The sequence below is a fragment of the Cataglyphis hispanica genome, chromosome 5 (assembly GCF_021464435.1).
Source record: "Cataglyphis hispanica isolate Lineage 1 chromosome 5, ULB_Chis1_1.0, whole genome shotgun sequence".
Classification (NCBI taxonomy): Eukaryota; Metazoa; Arthropoda; class Insecta; order Hymenoptera; family Formicidae; genus Cataglyphis; species Cataglyphis hispanica.
The window spans coordinates 9,276,763-9,295,526 of NC_065958.1; the positions used below are offsets into that span (position 1 = coordinate 9,276,763).

General features: G+C 29.2%; 3 protein-coding genes across 4 annotated transcripts; 1 reads left to right on the forward strand and 2 right to left on the reverse strand.

Annotated features, from left to right (window-relative positions):
• The first annotated feature begins 3,658 nt into the window (after positions 1 to 3,658).
• Positions 3,659 to 10,112, forward strand: LOC126849720 (WD and tetratricopeptide repeats protein 1). The gene is made up of 15 exons (XM_050591850.1): positions 3,659 to 3,741; positions 3,890 to 4,061; positions 4,658 to 4,773; positions 4,956 to 5,086; positions 5,162 to 5,273; positions 5,606 to 5,989; positions 6,055 to 6,175; positions 6,291 to 6,461; positions 6,533 to 6,657; positions 7,092 to 7,219; positions 7,377 to 7,457; positions 7,783 to 7,925; positions 8,081 to 8,228; positions 8,323 to 8,515; positions 9,423 to 10,112. The coding sequence occupies exons 3-15, from the start codon at positions 4,708 to 4,710 to the stop codon at positions 9,627 to 9,629; spliced, it is 2,010 nt and encodes a 669-aa protein (XP_050447807.1). The 5' UTR covers positions 3,659 to 3,741; positions 3,890 to 4,061; positions 4,658 to 4,707; the 3' UTR covers positions 9,630 to 10,112.
• LOC126849724 (Bardet-Biedl syndrome 5 protein homolog) lies at positions 10,112 to 12,950 on the reverse strand. 2 transcript variants are annotated; one of them, XM_050591855.1, is made up of 8 exons: positions 12,809 to 12,950; positions 12,019 to 12,167; positions 11,849 to 11,898; positions 11,658 to 11,785; positions 11,234 to 11,369; positions 11,048 to 11,149; positions 10,689 to 10,880; positions 10,112 to 10,341 (listed from the first exon to the last, which is right to left on the reverse strand). In XM_050591855.1, exons 2-8 carry the CDS (start codon positions 12,161 to 12,163, stop codon positions 10,126 to 10,128), a joined length of 969 nt encoding a protein of 322 aa, XP_050447812.1. In that variant the 5' UTR covers positions 12,164 to 12,167; positions 12,809 to 12,950; the 3' UTR covers positions 10,112 to 10,125. The 2 variants fall into 2 exon arrangements, with proteins under 2 accessions (XP_050447812.1, XP_050447811.1); XM_050591854.1 differs by lacking the exon at positions 12,809 to 12,950 and adding an exon at positions 12,436 to 12,591.
• Positions 12,716 to 14,479, reverse strand: LOC126849722 (pre-mRNA-splicing factor RBM22). The gene is made up of 3 exons (XM_050591852.1): positions 14,313 to 14,479; positions 14,165 to 14,218; positions 12,716 to 13,937 (listed from the first exon to the last, which is right to left on the reverse strand). The coding sequence occupies exons 1-3, from the start codon at positions 14,364 to 14,366 to the stop codon at positions 12,810 to 12,812; spliced, it is 1,236 nt and encodes a 411-aa protein (XP_050447809.1). The 5' UTR covers positions 14,367 to 14,479; the 3' UTR covers positions 12,716 to 12,809.
• Between the last annotated feature and the right edge of the window lie 4,285 nt (positions 14,480 to 18,764).

Below are 18,764 nucleotides of genomic sequence, written 5' to 3' on the forward strand. Positions count from 1 at the left end.
TAAAATTTTTTAACGTGCAATGGCCTTTATTGTTAATATAGTTCATAAGAACTATATCTTCTTTTAATTTTTATTTTTGCCGACTGTTAAAACGAGTGAAATGATGCGAATAAGAGAGAATATTTTATATTTTATGTTATATTTTATGATATCGTTTTTTTACACTTTAATAGTGTCAAACTCGTGCCTACAATACTCGCGATCTATTGATACACCGGCAGGTCTTTTACGATTATTTATGTCGGCGAATAGAACTTTTTCAATACGTCGAAATTTCAATCTCGCTCGTTTTCAAGATATCTCGTTTTTACTCTTATTAATGACTAATGATGCAAATAAGTTATATTTGCATAGTTTTTTTATAAGTTTTTATTTTTTATAGTCCATAATTTTGAACTATTTTTTTTTTTCAGGAAACGTGCTACGAAGACGGTGCCGACAACGGCGATGATGCCGGTGACAACGACGACGACGCCGGCGACAACGGCAATGTCAATGACAATGGCGACGATGCCGGCGATGATGACGACGACGGCGATGATGCTGAAACCGCGACAACAGCGATGATGTCGGCGACGACGGCAACAATTCCGGCGACGACGTCAATGATGTCGTCGATGATATCGACGACGGCGATGACAGTTGCAATGCCAACAGTTACGACGACATTAACATCGTTGACAATTACATTAAGTGTAAGTATATTTAAAAATATTTAAAAATATTTATATATATATTTTAAATATATATTTAAAAATATTTAATTAATTATAATTTCATGTCTTAACATTTATTACATATTTATTCTTAACATTTATTCCTAACATTTTCAGAAAGATTAAATAATTTACTAAATACAGCCGTCCAATTGGCTCTAAGAGGATATAGAAGAGGAAAAGGAATACAAGACAGGGATAGAAGAGAACAAGAAAGAAGAGGCCAAGGAAGAGGAGGCCAAGGAAGAAGAGGATGAGGCAGGGGCAGACAGGGCAGAGGGAGTACTCATATCTATATTAAATATATATTTATAACATAACATTAAAAAACATTCATTATAACTTGTATTATACCATATTATATCATATTTATGTAAACAAATATAATAACAAATATGACGTATGTATTATGCATTAAAAATTTTTTATAAACATTTTAAATAAAAATAAAATTTATAAATTTTATTAATAAAAATTTCATGATTTTATTATCTTATTGAATTGTTTCTTAATATAGATAATAATAGAAAATTTTTAAATATTTAACAATTGTCATGAATTTATTTATATATGTGTGTATGTATATCGATTTTATTTTATTTATATATTTTAATTACATGATTTTCAATCTATTCAATCATTTTATCATTCTATCATTCAATCTTTATACAGAGTATTCGCTATTATAATTTTTGACACATCCGAAGTGTAAAGGTATAGATTGAAAAGAAAAGTCCTGTACCATTTTTCTCTATAACACAATAAAAAAGTTATTGTTGAATAAATCTAACCATCAGCGCCGACTTGGTCTGGACGTCAGTGAGCTTCGCCATAGTGTGCGTATATAGTGCGCTCCGCTGTTACTGGCTGTTACGCTCCATTACTGGCGCGCGGCTCCTTTATTTAATATTATAAAAAAAATTGTAAAAGATTTTTCTGTTCAATTTACTGTGCTCACGAGCGTTTAAGATGTTTTGGGACACCTTATATACATGATACACACACACACACGCGCGCACTAACATTTACACATATTTATGTTACAATATACTTATTTACTTATTTTATTTTTATTATTATTTACTTATTATTGTTAGAGCCAATATAATAATAAAAAAATTACAAAATGTCAATTATCTAACAAATATTTTAATAGAAATTTGCAAAATTATCATAAATTAATAAATGTTCGTATAAAACAATCTAAAATGTATATTATATTAAATAGAACATATTGTATTTCTTGCATTAGGAGTTGTAATTTTCTTTCTCTCTCTTTCGTTCTTCTTTTAGGGCCAATTTCACCTTCGGTTAAATTAACCGAAGGTGAAATTGATTAAAATCAGCAGGGTGGCACCAGAATATAGAGGTGAATGAAAACTAAACATTCTTATCATTTCAGTTGCCACCCTGCCGTCGGTTAATCTGAACCGAAAGTGGTGAAATTGGCCCTTAGTAATCTATATGTAGCATGGACGCATACCAAATGGTGGTTTACCATGTCATCAAAAGTAAATGTGGCCATGTAATTCCAAAAGTGGCTATAAAATTGATTATAAAGGCGCTGTTGTATGGGATTGAAAAGCTATATCGTACGAGAAACGTCGAAATGACCGCTTTCAAGCTTTTCCTCATGGGATTGATTATGTAACTTTTTCTCTAGAGCAGAAATGTGAAACGTAAAAAATTTTTCCATAAATTTTAATGGCAAAATTTTTATACCTTTATGTATATTAAAAAAACTAATGCAATAATGATGGCGGGAGAAGGATTGGTAAAACTTAAAATGACCTCACCGATTTCAACGATCTTGATATATGTGTCAAGCACATAATTCTCAATAACTTTTTCTTCTAATTTAATTGTCGCTCATTGCTTATTAAAAAGTTATTAACAAAAAAAGTTTGAACTATACCAAAGTACATCCATGGACAAGAAGCACACACCACACACACCACGCGCGCGCGCGCACATACATACACACACACGTACGCACGCACGCACGCACGCACGTACCACGCACTCACGCACGCACGCGCACACGGGAGGGGGGGATGCAAGAGAGGTCTTTGGTACCCTTCCCACCTATCGGCGGAATGTGTGTGTGTGATGTGTGCGCACGCGCGCGTGGTGTGTGTGTGTGTGCTTCTTGTCCATGCATGTACTTTGGTATAGTTCAAATTTATTTTGTTAATAACTTTTTAATAAGCAACAAGCAACAATTAAATTAGAAGAAAAAGTTACTCAGAATTATGTCCTTGACACATCAAGATCGTTGAAATCGGTGAAGTCGCCTTTAATTTTAAGTTTAATCCCTCTCCCGCTCATCATTATTGCATTAGTTTTTTTCGTTTTTCAAGGCAAATATGAACTAACAAACGTTTTAATTAATTTTTCCGTGACCAACAAACGATTGCACATCGATTGAACTAAGATTGAAACAAAAATAATATCTTTCCGACTAACTTCACATAAAATTTTATTTTTGTATTTTCAAAAAAAATATTAACCAACAAACGTTGTAATTAGGCCAACAATCATCAACAAACGATCAACAAACGATTCGTAAAAAAAAATTATAAAAGTGAATGTTGACCAGTTAACTTTATATGAAGCTCTCCTGTCGACCTTTAATCGATTAGATCAAAAATAAAAAAAATCCGGCTAACTTTACATCAAAATTTTTATTATTTATTTTTAAAAAATTATTACCCATCAAACTTAATTTTAATTAAGGCTAATCATTACCAAACAATTAGATAATTTAATTTATTAAAACATTAAAGTGATCCGGCTAACTTTACGAAGCTCTGATTGTGGTACTTTGTAAATCTAGTGACTTTTATCTATCTCTATAGAGGTCGAGAATTTATATTTGAGCATTGGCAGCCCTGAAGCCAGAGTTTTGTACCGTCACCGCGCGAGGTCTCTAGTATCAATTCAAAGTTTGCCCGTCAGCCCGTCACCTGTCAATCGTGTCTTGCAGAAAATTGCTCGATGGTCCGCGCTCTTATTCCTTTTCCTGGTATAATATATAGAAGCTGTGATATATTTATACTATATTAGCTGTATTATGTATATACATACATTATATATACACTAGCTATGCGTGCACATCGCACGGACATTGTGCTACCATATCTTTTTCTCTATATCTACGTTATTCTTTTTAGTTCTAATAAATTCCGATGGAGAGTGTGTGATAACAATTATACAGCCTCTTAACTTTTTGCTGTATACTGTGTTTTTAATTATATGTGTGAGGAATGAATATTTATATGAAATGCACGAATTGATCAGTTGTGATGATGTGGAATTTATGTGCAAGATGCTTCAAGTAAATAAGTAAGTTTATTCGCATTCTTGTATATTTACAGTTTTAATACTTATATTTTTAAATATCTTTCTTTAATATATTTTTATAAATATATTTATATATAATATATATTTAATTAATATATATTTATTTTATTTGTGTGAACTTTTGTGTAGAAAGAGACCAAGAAAACTACCAAGAAAAACATTTTATGTAATCATACATTTTTGAATTATTTTATTTATCAGTATTTTTGATAAAACTGATAAAATGTATATTATATTAAAATAAATTGAAAAATTTGTTATAATCCTAAATCTAAATTTTATAACAGAATTAAAAACTAATAGAATTCTGCTCTTTATCTGTAAATACATCAAAATAAAATTATAATAATTACATATAAAATAAAAAATTATAGAGTTAATTATAGTGATTAAAATACATACTTGATGTATATCAATGATTATAATGAAATTAGTTATTACTTTAGCTATATACAGATAAGTTAAAAATATTCAAATATCAATACTCTTTTTTTTTAAAATTATTTTTAACTGTTTAATTCTTATATCAAATCTAAGTTTTTTTTATGCACTAGTTATATGTATTTTTTTATTTCTAGGAATTTATAATTTAATTTCTGCCATAATAAATAAATGGAATAACATCACAATGTTTTCTAACATTCAAAAGAAGGACTATAGAGTCGTGGATCTAATACAGCAAAGAGAAATACAAGTAAGCCGTAAAATAAGTTTTAGCTATTAAATATTATATTCAGCTCTTAATGAATTTCTAAATATGTATTTATTAACTATTGTAGTTGGCTATTAATAACTTATAACTATATATTTTTTATTACTATATTATGATTCCACAAAGTTATGTTATATATATTTAATTAATTTTAATTAATGTAGGACTCAGTGACGCATATAATTTCGCAAAAATTACATGTTACCGAAAATCTAATATCACGTCTAGGTTTAGAAAAGGAATTAAATGGTCATACAGGATGTGTTAATTGTTTAGAATGGAATGAAACTGGACAGTATGTATTTGTTATACTATAGCCATACTTTTTTATTATATAGTATCAATAATATAACATATTGTATTTATTCAGAATACTTGCATCAGCATCAGATGACAAGGATATTATATTGTGGGACCCTTTTCGTTATGAAAAAAAATTGGTACTTCATTCAGGCCATCGTGGAAATATATTCTCTGTAAAGGTAAATACACACACACACACATTTTTTAAATAAATATTCTAATTACATTAATTATTAACATATATATTGATTAATCTTTTATTAATTAATATTGATCTTATCTTTAAAATATTGCCTCATTTGATAGTTATAAATAAAAATGAAATAATTTCTAAAAAGAGAAACAATGTACATATATCATTATTATTGTTCAAATATAATGATCTTATTAGAATTATATAATAATTACATGGCTATTACACTTGTGTAAGGTTTTAATATTTTTCTTAGAATTTTATTTTCAAGATGTTGCACAAGATATTTATTTTAATGCTATTTGTGTTTGCTTTTAGTTTATGCCAAAATCAAATGACAGTATACTGGTGTCAGGTGCGGGAGATTGCAGAATTCGGGTGCATGATTTAACACTCTCCGAACCGATATTTACGTGTAAATGCCACAAACAGCGTATTAAACGTATCGCCACTGTGCCCAGTATTCCCTTCTTGTTTTGGAGCGCTGGTGAAGATGGTCTCTTCTTACAATATGACATTCGTACACCACACATTTGCAGGAGTAACAATCACAATGTTCTCGTGAATTTGGTTTATCATATGGGTCGTTATGCAGAGGGCAAATGCATTGCTGTAAATCCGAGAAAGCCTGAGCTGATAGCAATTGGCGCCAACGATGCTTACATTCGGATGTACGATCGGCGATTTATAAAGCTGTCACAGGTATTTTCAGTAGACTTCACCAATAAATGTTTCACTTTATAACATCTAATTTTGAAACATTGTAGATGCCTCCATCGCCTTCCATACATGATAACTCAGATTGGGCAAATATTAGTACCTATCGAGCAGGAAAAGGTGATCCAGAGGATAATATCCCATTGGCTAGCACACAGTATTTTATTGCGGGTTTGTTCGTACAATCACAGTGCTTTATCATATGTGCTTTTATTTTTCTTTGCTAATCTATGATATGATTATTTCAATTAAGATTATCATACTCATGTAATTTAATATTGAGTAGGTCATCTGCACTCTCGTGATGGTAATAGGAGCATTACAACTACCTATTTGACATTCAGTGATAATGGAAATGAGTTACTTGTGAATATGGGTGGGGAACAAGTTTATTTATTTGATATTAATGAGCCAAATAATTCAAAAACATTTCTCAGTTCATCAAGAAAATATTCAAGTAATTATGAAAGTTTGTCATTTTTATATGCAAAATTATTATATATACAATAATTAATTACATTTTATTAGAATCAATCGAGGATCAAGAACTTGACAAGAATCACATAAAACAAAACGGCACAAGCTATACGGAAGATCTTGTAGATAAAACTGTAAAAATATTGCCACCACACATTGAAGAATTAAAACGTCAAGTAAGTTTATAGAGTTGTTTCTTACATGTAGTACATAAGTAAGGAATTTACATGTAAAATATGAAGTACTTTCAGAAAAAGAGAAAGAGACAGAAAATTTATATTTTCTTTATATTATAAGTATGTTTAAAGAAATATAATCATAATTTATAAAGTTAAATTTATCTTAAGAAGCAACTTTTTTTCTCTATTTCATGATAAATTGTATTATAAATTTTATGTTTTTTGTGTGATATTTTCTTTTAATATTTTCCAATTATTATACTTATACAGCAAAAATAAAAAAAAAAATAAATAGATAAATAAAAGGATGAAAATATGGAAAAAAATCAAAGTATAATATTCAAAGTATAGTATTTAAATATTCAATTAAATAAAATATTAAATAAAATAATTTTTAGCATTGTATTTAATAAGACATTTTTTATTAACAGGCAAATGAGGGATTTGAGCAGCAGAAGTATTCACTAGCAATTAATTTGTATAATAAAGCTATTTCTTATTGTCCATGGGCAGCAGTACTATTTGCCAATCGAGCAGCTGCTTACATGAAACGTGCTTGGTAATTATTTTCGTTGATATAAAGTATGTGTATATATATATATATATATATATATATATATATATATATATATATATATATACTTATCAAATAATCTAAAAAATATATACTTATGAAATAATCTAAAAAAATATACATTTATGTAATTTTGATATAGGGATGGCGATATTTATGCCGCTTTACGAGATTGTCAGACAACATTACTCCTCGATTCAGAACACGTGAAAGCTCATTTTAGGTAAATCAAATAAGCATTAGCCTTTATAATTGATGAATTTGAGAAAATGCTCAGTCACAAAAAGTTATGTGAAATTTTTGCTATAATTTTATTTACCATTCCAATTATGGCTCAAATAAAAAACTTGTACTATTTAAAAACCAATACATTCAATTTAAAAGCTTCAATAAGAATTTAAAAGTTAAAAGTAAAAAACTAAATGTGAATTCTCGTTTTGGCACAAACATTGTTCTTATCAAGTTTTTTAATTTAATTCTTTATGTTGGAATAGATAAATTTTTTCTATCATTGAATTATTATTATTATAACTTACAAATGTGTACAGATTGGCGCGTTGTCTGTTTGATTTAAATCGATCAATTGAAGCTGACAAAGTACTCAAGAATTTTCAACAAAAATTTCCAGAATATACATCTAATTCAGCGTGTAAAGCATTGAAGATGGATATAAAGGAAGCTATCAATGCTGGTAACATTATTCGATCTCATTTATATATAAAAATGTGTACAAAATAATAATATAAAACTTTATGTATATAAAATTGTGTAAACTTATAACTGTGTATAATTACTAATGCTTTATTAAAAAATAACAATTCTAATGTACATATTATTATTCATTAGGAAAAGATGTGACACAGACGAATCAAACATTTTTTCCAATATCAGAATATGAGCAAGAATGGAGACGTAATACAATCGACTACAAAATGAGATTTTGTGGTCATTGTAATACTACGACTGACATAAAGGAGGCAAACTTCTTTGGAAAGTAAATGAATTTAAATTTTGTATTTTATCTCAATTTTTTAACTCTGCATGTTTAAGATTTATCTTGATCATATAATATTAATTCCTGCTTTAAGTGATAGCCAATATATAGTAGCTGGGTCAGATGATGGTTCCTTCTTTATCTGGGATCGTGATACTACTAATATTATACGTGTGTTGCGAGGAGATGACAGAATTGTCAATTGCTTACAACCACATCCATCCACGTGCTTGTTAGCTACTAGTGGTATCGATCCAGTAATTAGATTATGGAGTCCATGGCCAGAGGTAAAGCATACTTCTTTTTCTTTTTCTTTTTTCATTAATGCATTTCATGGTGCATATGTATTGTTATGATATGATATAATTTCTAATTAAACTCGTTTAGGGTATCATTCAGATAACTTATTTAAATATCAATAAATTAAATAAAATTTTTCTATATCTTAAAATTATTTGCTTGTTTCATTTTATTTAAAAAAAAATTATTGAGAAAGTATTCTAAGAGTTGAGTTTTGGATTGCTTAATATCTTATTCTCTTAATGAGATCAAGTAATTTTTAAATCTAAAATTTAAAAAATTAATTGATTAATATTGAAGTATTTATTTAAAAAGGAAAAATTTGACATATTTGTAGAAAATTTATTTAACTGAATAACTTTTAAATAGAAAATTTCTTATACAAAATTAAATTTCTTATACAAAATTAATTAGGACAAGATAATCATTGTTTTCGCTTTTTATTAAGAATAAATTTCTATGAAAAAATATTTTGTTCAGAATCTATTCTCACTCTGTCCATTTCAAAATTCTCTCATACATAGTTTGTGAGCCAAATTATGTATGTACTGTAGCAATACCTATCTTCTTTTCTCATAATAGTCTGTTATGGATCATACAATAATGTGATCTTATGGTGAAAATAGATGGAGAAATGCATTGAACACTGTATAATATATTGGAATGAAATCTATTAAGTGATAGATATGCTCTAACTGTTGAAAAATAATTTCTTTATAGTAGAAGGATATTTGTATGTGTTGTGATGTTATTTTTATTTGATTAATAATGTTTTCTTACAATTAAATTGCTAAATGTGGAAAATAATTGTATTTTAAAGTTGTCATTATATATATATATATATATATATATATATATATATATATATATATATATTTTTTTTTTTAATTACAGGATGGTAGTGTAAATGAAAGGGAAATTCAGAATCTGGATGATGCTGCATCAGCCAATCAAATACGTATGAACAGTGATCCATTTGAGTTAATGCTTATGAACATGGGATACAGATTTCCTGCTCCTCAACATGAATTTAGCGACGAAGATGGTGAGGATCAACATGATCAGCCGATAACGCAAGCTTTAAATTGCAGGCCAAGTTAAATATTTGCAAAAATTCCACGAAAAAAAAAAAGAAAAACACTTAAAATAGTTAGACAATTGAAGATCTATATTAATATGCATATTATGATCTTTCAATCTATTTCAATTATTTATTTTTTCACCAATACATTTTGAATTATTTTTATTTTGTAATAATAAAAGCATTTTTGTAAGATCAAATACACACAAGATAGTTTTTTTTTGTTATAATATTATGAATGTATTAAGAAATGTAAAACAAAATCGAGCAAGAGTTCTATATTTCGAATCTATATAATAGAATATATAATTGATAAATATGTTATATATTGTATATGTGTGCGTGCGTGCGTGCGTGAATGTGTGTGTTTTTCTGTACAGAATAAGTTTGCTTTTCCTCTTGTGAGTATATTGTTTTCTATAATGAAAAAACTATCATATAATTTGACATGAGTTTGTGACATTTTAATATAGATAAATAAAATTTAAAATTTAAAAAAATGATTAAGTTGCGAACTTAATTAATAGATGATGGTATAAGTTCCCATAAATTCTGCAGCGTACTGCTTTCTCTTGGCTCTTCTGCCGCGAGTCCTAAATGTATTGAAAAATTAGGTTTTCTTTGACCTGTATTTCCTTCAGAAAAATAATAACCAAACACATTCGATATTTCAGATTGATTATCTTGTATTTCAGTGAAATGTTCCACATTGATTTCCTCTTGTGATGGTGCCTGTAATACACATACATACACACACAAAATATTTAACATTTTTCTATAGGGCGACATTTCAATATCGTCTATAATGCAAATTCATCCAACAGCAAAATATGAATATGCTTATGAAATATACGCCATTATGAAAGATATTTATCAATTTGATTTTCTAAATAAGTGTAAAAATATTCTTAAAGAAGAAAAATAAGTGTTAGTTATTAAAACAAATTTATGAATTTAATTTAGCCATATTTAAGATTTGATTCAAGTAAGAAATATTACAAATGTGATTTATCGAAAGTCTTATTTTTGATCAATAAATTCATATTATAAAATGTACATTAATATGCGTTATAAAGTACCTGATGTTCAAATGTGTATTCCACACCAAAAATAGGAAACTTTCTGAATTCTGAAAGAAGTATTGATATTTCTTTGTGAATAATGTGAAGCTGCTGCAAAGGATTAATACGAAAACCTAAAACATATCCCCCACTTGCTTCTGTACTTAAAATTACTAAAGTCGGTCCAAATTTTGATGTTCTAATGGTAATCTGTAAGAGATTTAAAGATATAAATTATAGAATTTACCAAAACTTAAATATGTATAATGTTTCATAAATCTTTTTTCTAATTTCTAAAAAGAAAACATTAATAAAAAATATATCTTTCAAAAATCTTTTTGACAATTGTTTGTTATTATTCGTATTTTAACACTCACATTTTCAATTATAAGATAAGGTATTGATACATTAAACTGATGATTTACATCTGCATACCATACCAAACGTATATTTGTTATAATAAAAGTTCCGATATTTCCCTATAAAATAATAACTAATTTTTTAATTTGCGATTATAATGCGTAATCATTTAATGCCGGCGATTAGAAATTAATTTTCGAAACCTGTTCAACAGACAAGTTCCAAACATCTTGCAAGGAAGAATGTACTTTTTCTTGAGGTAACAAAATCAACCGATTTTCACGTATAATACCGCTTCTCAATTTAATTTCTCTATAAACTTTCGACGAGACATAAGCTCTGCAATAAGTATTTTATAAAGATAGCTATTATTAGTATATATATAAAGTGTTTTACATAAATTGTTACAAAATGTTTTTTTTAAAACTTGACAACATACAAAACAATGTTACAGATAAAATTTATAGAATTTTGAGGAAAAAAAAGTTAATAAATTAAATTTTAAAAATCTAAACTTAAATTTTAACTAAGATTATTTTTTTAAGATCATATCAATGGTCAACCTAGTTTTTTTAAATAAAATCATCCTAATTATATAGCAACAATAAAAAGTATGATAATCATTACCTGTAAACGCCTATGACTGAAGTGTAATGTCTCGTACTTTTGATATCATGATTTGTAAATATAAATTCAAATCGACAATTTCGGAATGAAGTTAATATATGAAGTGCTTGCATATATCCACCATGAATCTAAAAAAAAATTGCTTGCTGCTTCAGCGATACAGCAAATATTCATACTAAAATGATTCTTACTGTATGAAGAATTTTCGTGTTTACTGTGACAAATGTATTGTAGCCTATACCTACAAAATCATGCACCTTTCATTCGAAACAGTATATATATTGAATACATAAATTAATTAAAATTATATTTTGTTAAATTACAAATTATACTACATGTGTGATAATATTTTGTGTCATACTTAAATTGATTCGTGGGTAAGATAAAGAATGCCATATGATTCTCAAGTTTGTTACAATCAACTTTCCTAAATCTCCAGCATTGCCTTTTGTATCTTCTATCATGTCAAGTTTGTCAATAGTCAATTCACCAGATCGCAGCTGCATATTACTATATACAAAAATAATTTTAACTTTCAAACATTACGCTCTTATATATAATTTAATTTAATTTCTCATTATAAATTTCGTGCTAAATATGGCTATTTAATTACACATGATTTATTTAATGTAAGAAATATAATTGGTATAAATATTGATAGTATAAATATTTGATATAAATATCAAATGATAATCAAATAGCCACATTTAGCATATTAAATAACATATCATAATAAAATCGATAATAAATTTGAAAATGATTCAAATTTTATTATTACGAGTGAGAAATATCAAATCTGACTTCATTGTCCTGCCACATTTCAGATATTAGCTAAACGAGACGACTACAGCTTACTTAGTTTGTCAGACTGAAAATCAATACTGTTGTCATATCTACAAAGATGCACAACAGTATGCCTTGTAATACGGTAGAATCTTTTCATAAAAAAAATTAAACTTATCTTGTATTATCAGCAATAGATATTTAAATCAATTGCATAAATAAAAATTAAATATTAATATTTAATGACAAAAAAAAAAAAACAATCGTAAACCATATACGTGTTATAATTTTAAGGAATTCAAAGGATGTATATATATATTTCTGCCCTGTCATTACAGTTACATTAAAAATTCATGTGTCATTATTACATTATTCTTCCGGCCAAGGTTTGCCTATACCCTGTGATGCGCCCATTCTAGATGGATCTTGGCTTGGATAATGTATAGGGGTCGTTCCTGGAGGGAAAATCGGCGTCGCAGTTGCAGCCGCCATTTGCGGTGGAAACATAAATTGAGGTGCAACAGGCGGCGGTGGAATCATCATCGGTGGCATCATGCCAGGTGTAGTCTGCAGGTTGAAGAAATTGTTACCCATAGTTTCTGGTGGCGGTGGTAACGCTCCAGGTAATCCCGGGACAGGTTCAAGAATTTCTCTCATTGCTTCTGTTGCAGATATCGTTTGCCTTCCCTGAGAACGGCCCCATTTTATAGTGAGTCGCCTTCCACCCAATATCAACTTATTGAACGTTCTTTCTGCCGCCGCCTCGGCAGCGCTTCTCTGTGTGTATTGGATGAAGGCACATTGTTGACGCGGCACCATCGTTACCGAACGTATCTCGCCGTATTGATAGAAATGATCGCGCAATTGCTTCTCTGTCAATACATCACCTAAATTGCCAATGTACAGTGTTGTGATAGATTTATCTTCGGGTGGATCAAGCTTGGGCATAGCTGCTGCCCTTCGCATGAGTTTATCTGCCACTGGATCATTCACACCATAATAACGATCCTTTATATTCTGATCAGCCAATGGATCGTCGGGATCTGTCGGCTTTTCATGCCGATAAGGACACTCTTCACCCCTCTTGCACTCGCCCTTCACCCAAAACGAACAAATGTGCGGCCTATTTCTCTTGTAGTATGGACTCGTTCTAGCCAATTTCATTAAGAGATCACTGGCTGCTGCAGATTTGCCAACAGCACCAGCCGGCGTTGTCGGATCGATTTTTCCAATCTCATTGTCTATATTCTGTACATAATATTCCTTGTTTACATCCGAACGTGGCAAATCATCCTTAATCTTCAAAGCAGCGTCGCGAACTTGAATAGGTAGACCATATTCCAAATCTAATAAACATGTTTGACAAACATTTTTCAATCTACTACATGTCTGACAGACTTCAGTTTTCTTAAATCGCATCCTCGCCCCGGGACACCATCTAAATACTGTAAATGGTCGCATACATATCTTGCATTCCTTTCCATATTTTTCTTTTGTCTACAAACAAATATATAAACAAGTTAGAATATTTTAATAAAATGGAATATTTTAATAAAATAATTAATTTTAATAAAATAAAGTTTATTTTCATTATAAGAAAGAGAATATATTAGGTTTTGCAAGCCTATTATTGCTATTTGTTTAAATCAGATAAAAATTCTCACGTTGATACATATTATTTTATAATATAAAAAAATATTTGCAATAATTATTACATAACTTACCATACGAATATATGGATTATCTCCTAAGCATGTTTGACATAGTATTGGAAATTCCTATATAAAAAAAAATAACATAGCCATAAGAAAAAATTCATGACATTTAAAAAAATAGAGACATTGATGTAAAATTTAATTTCTCCATACTTACAGCATCCTCCCAATTTTGTCTGTTATATGTATTGGTAGTTTTTGATGTAGCCATAATGCGTTAGTTTATCTTAATATTCATATAGAAAAAAATTAATATTATACCTCCACCATTTGCAATATAAGCATTATCATGGCCAACAACCAACTACAGTATAGGTAATACAGTAAGGTCACTCTGTGTCGATCCCTTTGTTCTCGATGCTAAACGCCATATTGTTGGTTGCGCGCGGGCTTTAATTTGAATGATGATAGATACTAGTTAAGATAGAAATCTATGTATGTCTAATTGTAAGACTTACAAAAGATGTCATAAGAAAAATTAACATTTAATATTGCTTTAACATTTAATATTGCTTTTAATTCATAATACTATTTTATATATTAATGAATCTATACGATTAATAAAAATAGTAAATATAATATGATTATACACAACAAAAATATAAAACGACAATAAGCGAAAAAAGAATTATACAATAAAATATCTCATATTGAATAATATTTTATAAAATATTAATAAAATAAAACTTTATATATAATTAAAGTATACACTAAAATATCACATACCACTGTTACGTCTCAGCGACGCTCTTTCTCTCTCTATACCTCAGTTAGTGAGAAAAAGATTGCTCTCTACTTTTATAGGGCAACCTGCTTTCACCGGCTATACCCCAGGGACGCCGAGAGCTAGGACTAATCTAGTGGATCTAGGGAAATGATGTAGGCGCGGAATTAGTTGGTTACTAGGAAGTTTCACCAGGTATTTTAGGGATATGGACGCAACTAGATATATGTAATTCGAAGGTTAATCAAGTTTAAAGAATAGAATTTTAATATTATAATAAAAGAAATATATCGATTATGTGTCTAAATATCTAATATATTCATCTATGTTCAAATGATCTTCAGTTAATTGATATTTTAATTGGGAGCTTAGATCACGAGAAGGAATTGTAAAATTATGTTGATAACTTTTCTTAACATGTATTATATTTTGATATAATTGGTTTAGTAATATAAACTCTGGCGTATACGTAAATAGGCCAGTAGGGTCACTTATTAGATAGAGACCGTTATTAGTTAAGTTGATTTTATTATGAAGTTTTATTCGTGAATGTTTTTGAATGTCTCTATGAAATCTATGAGAGGATTTCAGGCGATTTATAACGGCTAGAGAGAAAAAAACTCTTTTACAAGATATTATACGAAGTTTTGATTTATTAGTAAAATGTTTAAACTGAGATAGATTAGAAATGCATTTGACGCGTTTCTTTATTCCGGATCTATGGTCTATATCCGTCTTTTACGGCAAGCCCGCTTGTATTGCGGGTTCACCATATGCAAGGGGCTTATTACTTAAGATATATATTAATTAGAAACAGTACAAGAGTTATAGAATTAAGATTCGGAAAGGAATATTATAATAAAAATTAAGAGTAATTAATAAATTGTGGACACTAAATAATAGAGAGTTAGTTAGATCGAATTAATTGATTATGAGAATTGTCTAAGGAATAAGGTCTTTTATTTAATATCAATATGATTATATTATGACTCTAAATTTCTGATAGAAAGAGAAGGTTTAGAAAAGAGGTCGAATGTCGCCAGGGCACCGTAATTAGCGCTCGGCAACTAGGTTCAAGGATTGGGTTGTGTTCAGAAAATTAGATAATAAATTTGATTTCAATTTAATCTCCTGTTGTCATTTCTTGTGGGAGGTTTTTAAATTGATAGGAAACGCCGCCAGGGCATCTCGATCAGCGCTCGGCAACTAGGTTTAAGGGTTATATAAAGAATTGAAGAAGAAAGGAGGGAGTCGCCAGGGGCACCATAAGCGCTCGGCAACGAGGTTTAAGGATTATATTCAGAATTTAGGAAGAAAGGAGGGAGTCGCCAGGAGCACCATAAGTGCTCGGCAACGAGATCAAAATTTAGGAAAAAGGGAGGGAGTCGCCAGGGGCACCATAAGCGCTCGGCAACGATGGATTTTCGAGAAAAAGACCAAAATGTTACAAGATTAAGTCAGGTTTAAATGACAACAGTAGTGTATATTTTGCATGGAATTTATAAATCTTACTTAGTATTGATATTATGGGTGTGCTTTAAATAATAGTAGGACAATAGATTAAAGTTGACTGACTGGAAACTGTCAGCCACTTGCTAATGCTTGACAAGGAATTTCTTATTACTTAGAGGATGAAAAGGTAATTAAATGATATTAGGGGTTGTCAATCAATTCAAATAAAGTTTCTAATATTTATGGAAAGATGGGGATTTATAGTAATTGTAAGTACTTACCGTGATGTGGCAGGAAAATCCTTCCTTCTGTTCAAGTTCTACTCTATTAAGCCCTTCTCTCGCCCTTTAAGACCTCGGTCGTGGATGAAGTAGGCCGGATAAAAGTACACAGATGTATGCACAAAGTTTTTTATTATTTCCTTGGTTTTACACAACTTAACACTGAATCGACAGTAATAATAATTAATATATTAATCGAAATGGTATGGTGAATAGTACACGAACAATGAACGAATAATACGGAGCGAATACTTGTACGAAATAGTAATGAATTAGTAATGAATAATGTTAACTAAAAATAAATGATTCGAATGGTTGAAGACTTCTTAATTGAGTGCCGCTTAATTGACTGCCGAACTGAATGCCGAACTGAATGCCCCGAAGGTTCGAAATCGCCGGCTTATATACTGTCGAAACAAAGGATCTTTGGGCCGTGTGCAGATCACGCGTTGCGCTCTGGAAGGTTCTTAGAATGATTCAGTGGAGGATTTCCGAGAAGAAAAATTTTTAATAACAATTCTTCTGAGAATTGTCGATCGATATGTTTATCTGACTATTAAGTTTCGGCGCTCGTGGTCGTAGCCGTCGCGAGTCCTTTCGACTTATCGCACGCAATATCAGGTTTCACTGATATGAGGCTTCTTATGCGCATTCTCTTCAGCTTAATTAATATTTTATAATATAAAATCCTTAATAATATGGTTAATATTTAATAATATGCTTATTAATTTATGGAATCATTTGTTCTATTTATTTCAGTTCTGATAATAAGTTGGCAATTTATATAAAGTTATGGCATTCTATAGTTTAAAAAATAGATCTTTTAGATAACTTATATGTATTATATGTAATGTATATAATTTATGATTCCATAGAATATAAGCCTCTTAAATTTATATTTATGGTCGCTTGATCGATACTACAATAAAGCATATTAATTTTATTAAAATCATTTCTTTATGGAAGCATTCGCGCATTATATAATAACCTGTTTTTTAATTAATATGATTTTAATTATTTATAAAGTATAATTGTATTGAATATAGTATTGAAAGTTTCATATGTGATGTTTTGGATAAAATTATAAATATTGTCAACAAATTATTATTATATACGTTTTATGATTCCATAAAGTACGGCGCATTTACTCCTCAATTTAAGAGTGAGTAATTATTATATATATATTTGTCTGTACGATTAAATATTAAAATCTTAAAAGTTAGATATTAGTATCGATATTATCGAGTGTGAAACTCGCTCGCAAATCCGTTGTTAAAGTAATCAGCAGGTTAGTTCTAGAAAGTCACTGCTGTACAGCTAGCTAGTTCTAAATAATGCTTCCTGATTCGTCAATCTAAGGAATTCTCAATTCCTTGCGCCATCGATTATTATTACTAAAAGGATTAAAATATATTCGGTTTTTAGGCTAAATAACTATATGGAACTAGAATGATAAGCGATTAATGAAATTAGTTAACAATTAAAATAAAAGCAAATGGATTACATAATTATTCCATAGGTATTTTGCAGGGATAAAAGCGGTACTTAATTAATAGCTAAAATATAGTTTTTAAAATTGGCAGAACGTAATATATATATATAATAAAATTGCTTGAGGACACCATCATTAAAGTAAATTTTATTATTATAATAATTTTGCGAAAATTATAATGATTTTTAAGTATATATTTGAAGAAAATATCAATATCAATAAGATTTTGATTTTGAAATTAGCAAAAAAAAAATAAATAGTGCCAATGGTACATGGTGTTCCCAAGCGATCACTCATCCAAGTATAATACTGACCATGCCCAACGTTGTTTAACTTCAGTGATCGGACGAAAACTGGTGTTTTACAACGTTTCTTTTTTCTTTTGTTTATTAATAACCATTACAAGCAATTGGATTTTTGCATTACAATAAACAAGTAATCGGCTTTATACTAGGATTAACTCGACGGCCAATGTGACACTCGCAAGTCATACAAATATATATTTTAAAGCATTGTAGAAATGAAAGGCTTAAAAACGTAAAGTATATATTTTTCTATTCTTATTGCTAACAAAAAAAAGATCAGAAAAAATACTAGCTTTCCTAATAATGTTTTCTAAAACAGATATATACTAGATAAATAAATAAATAAATAAATAAA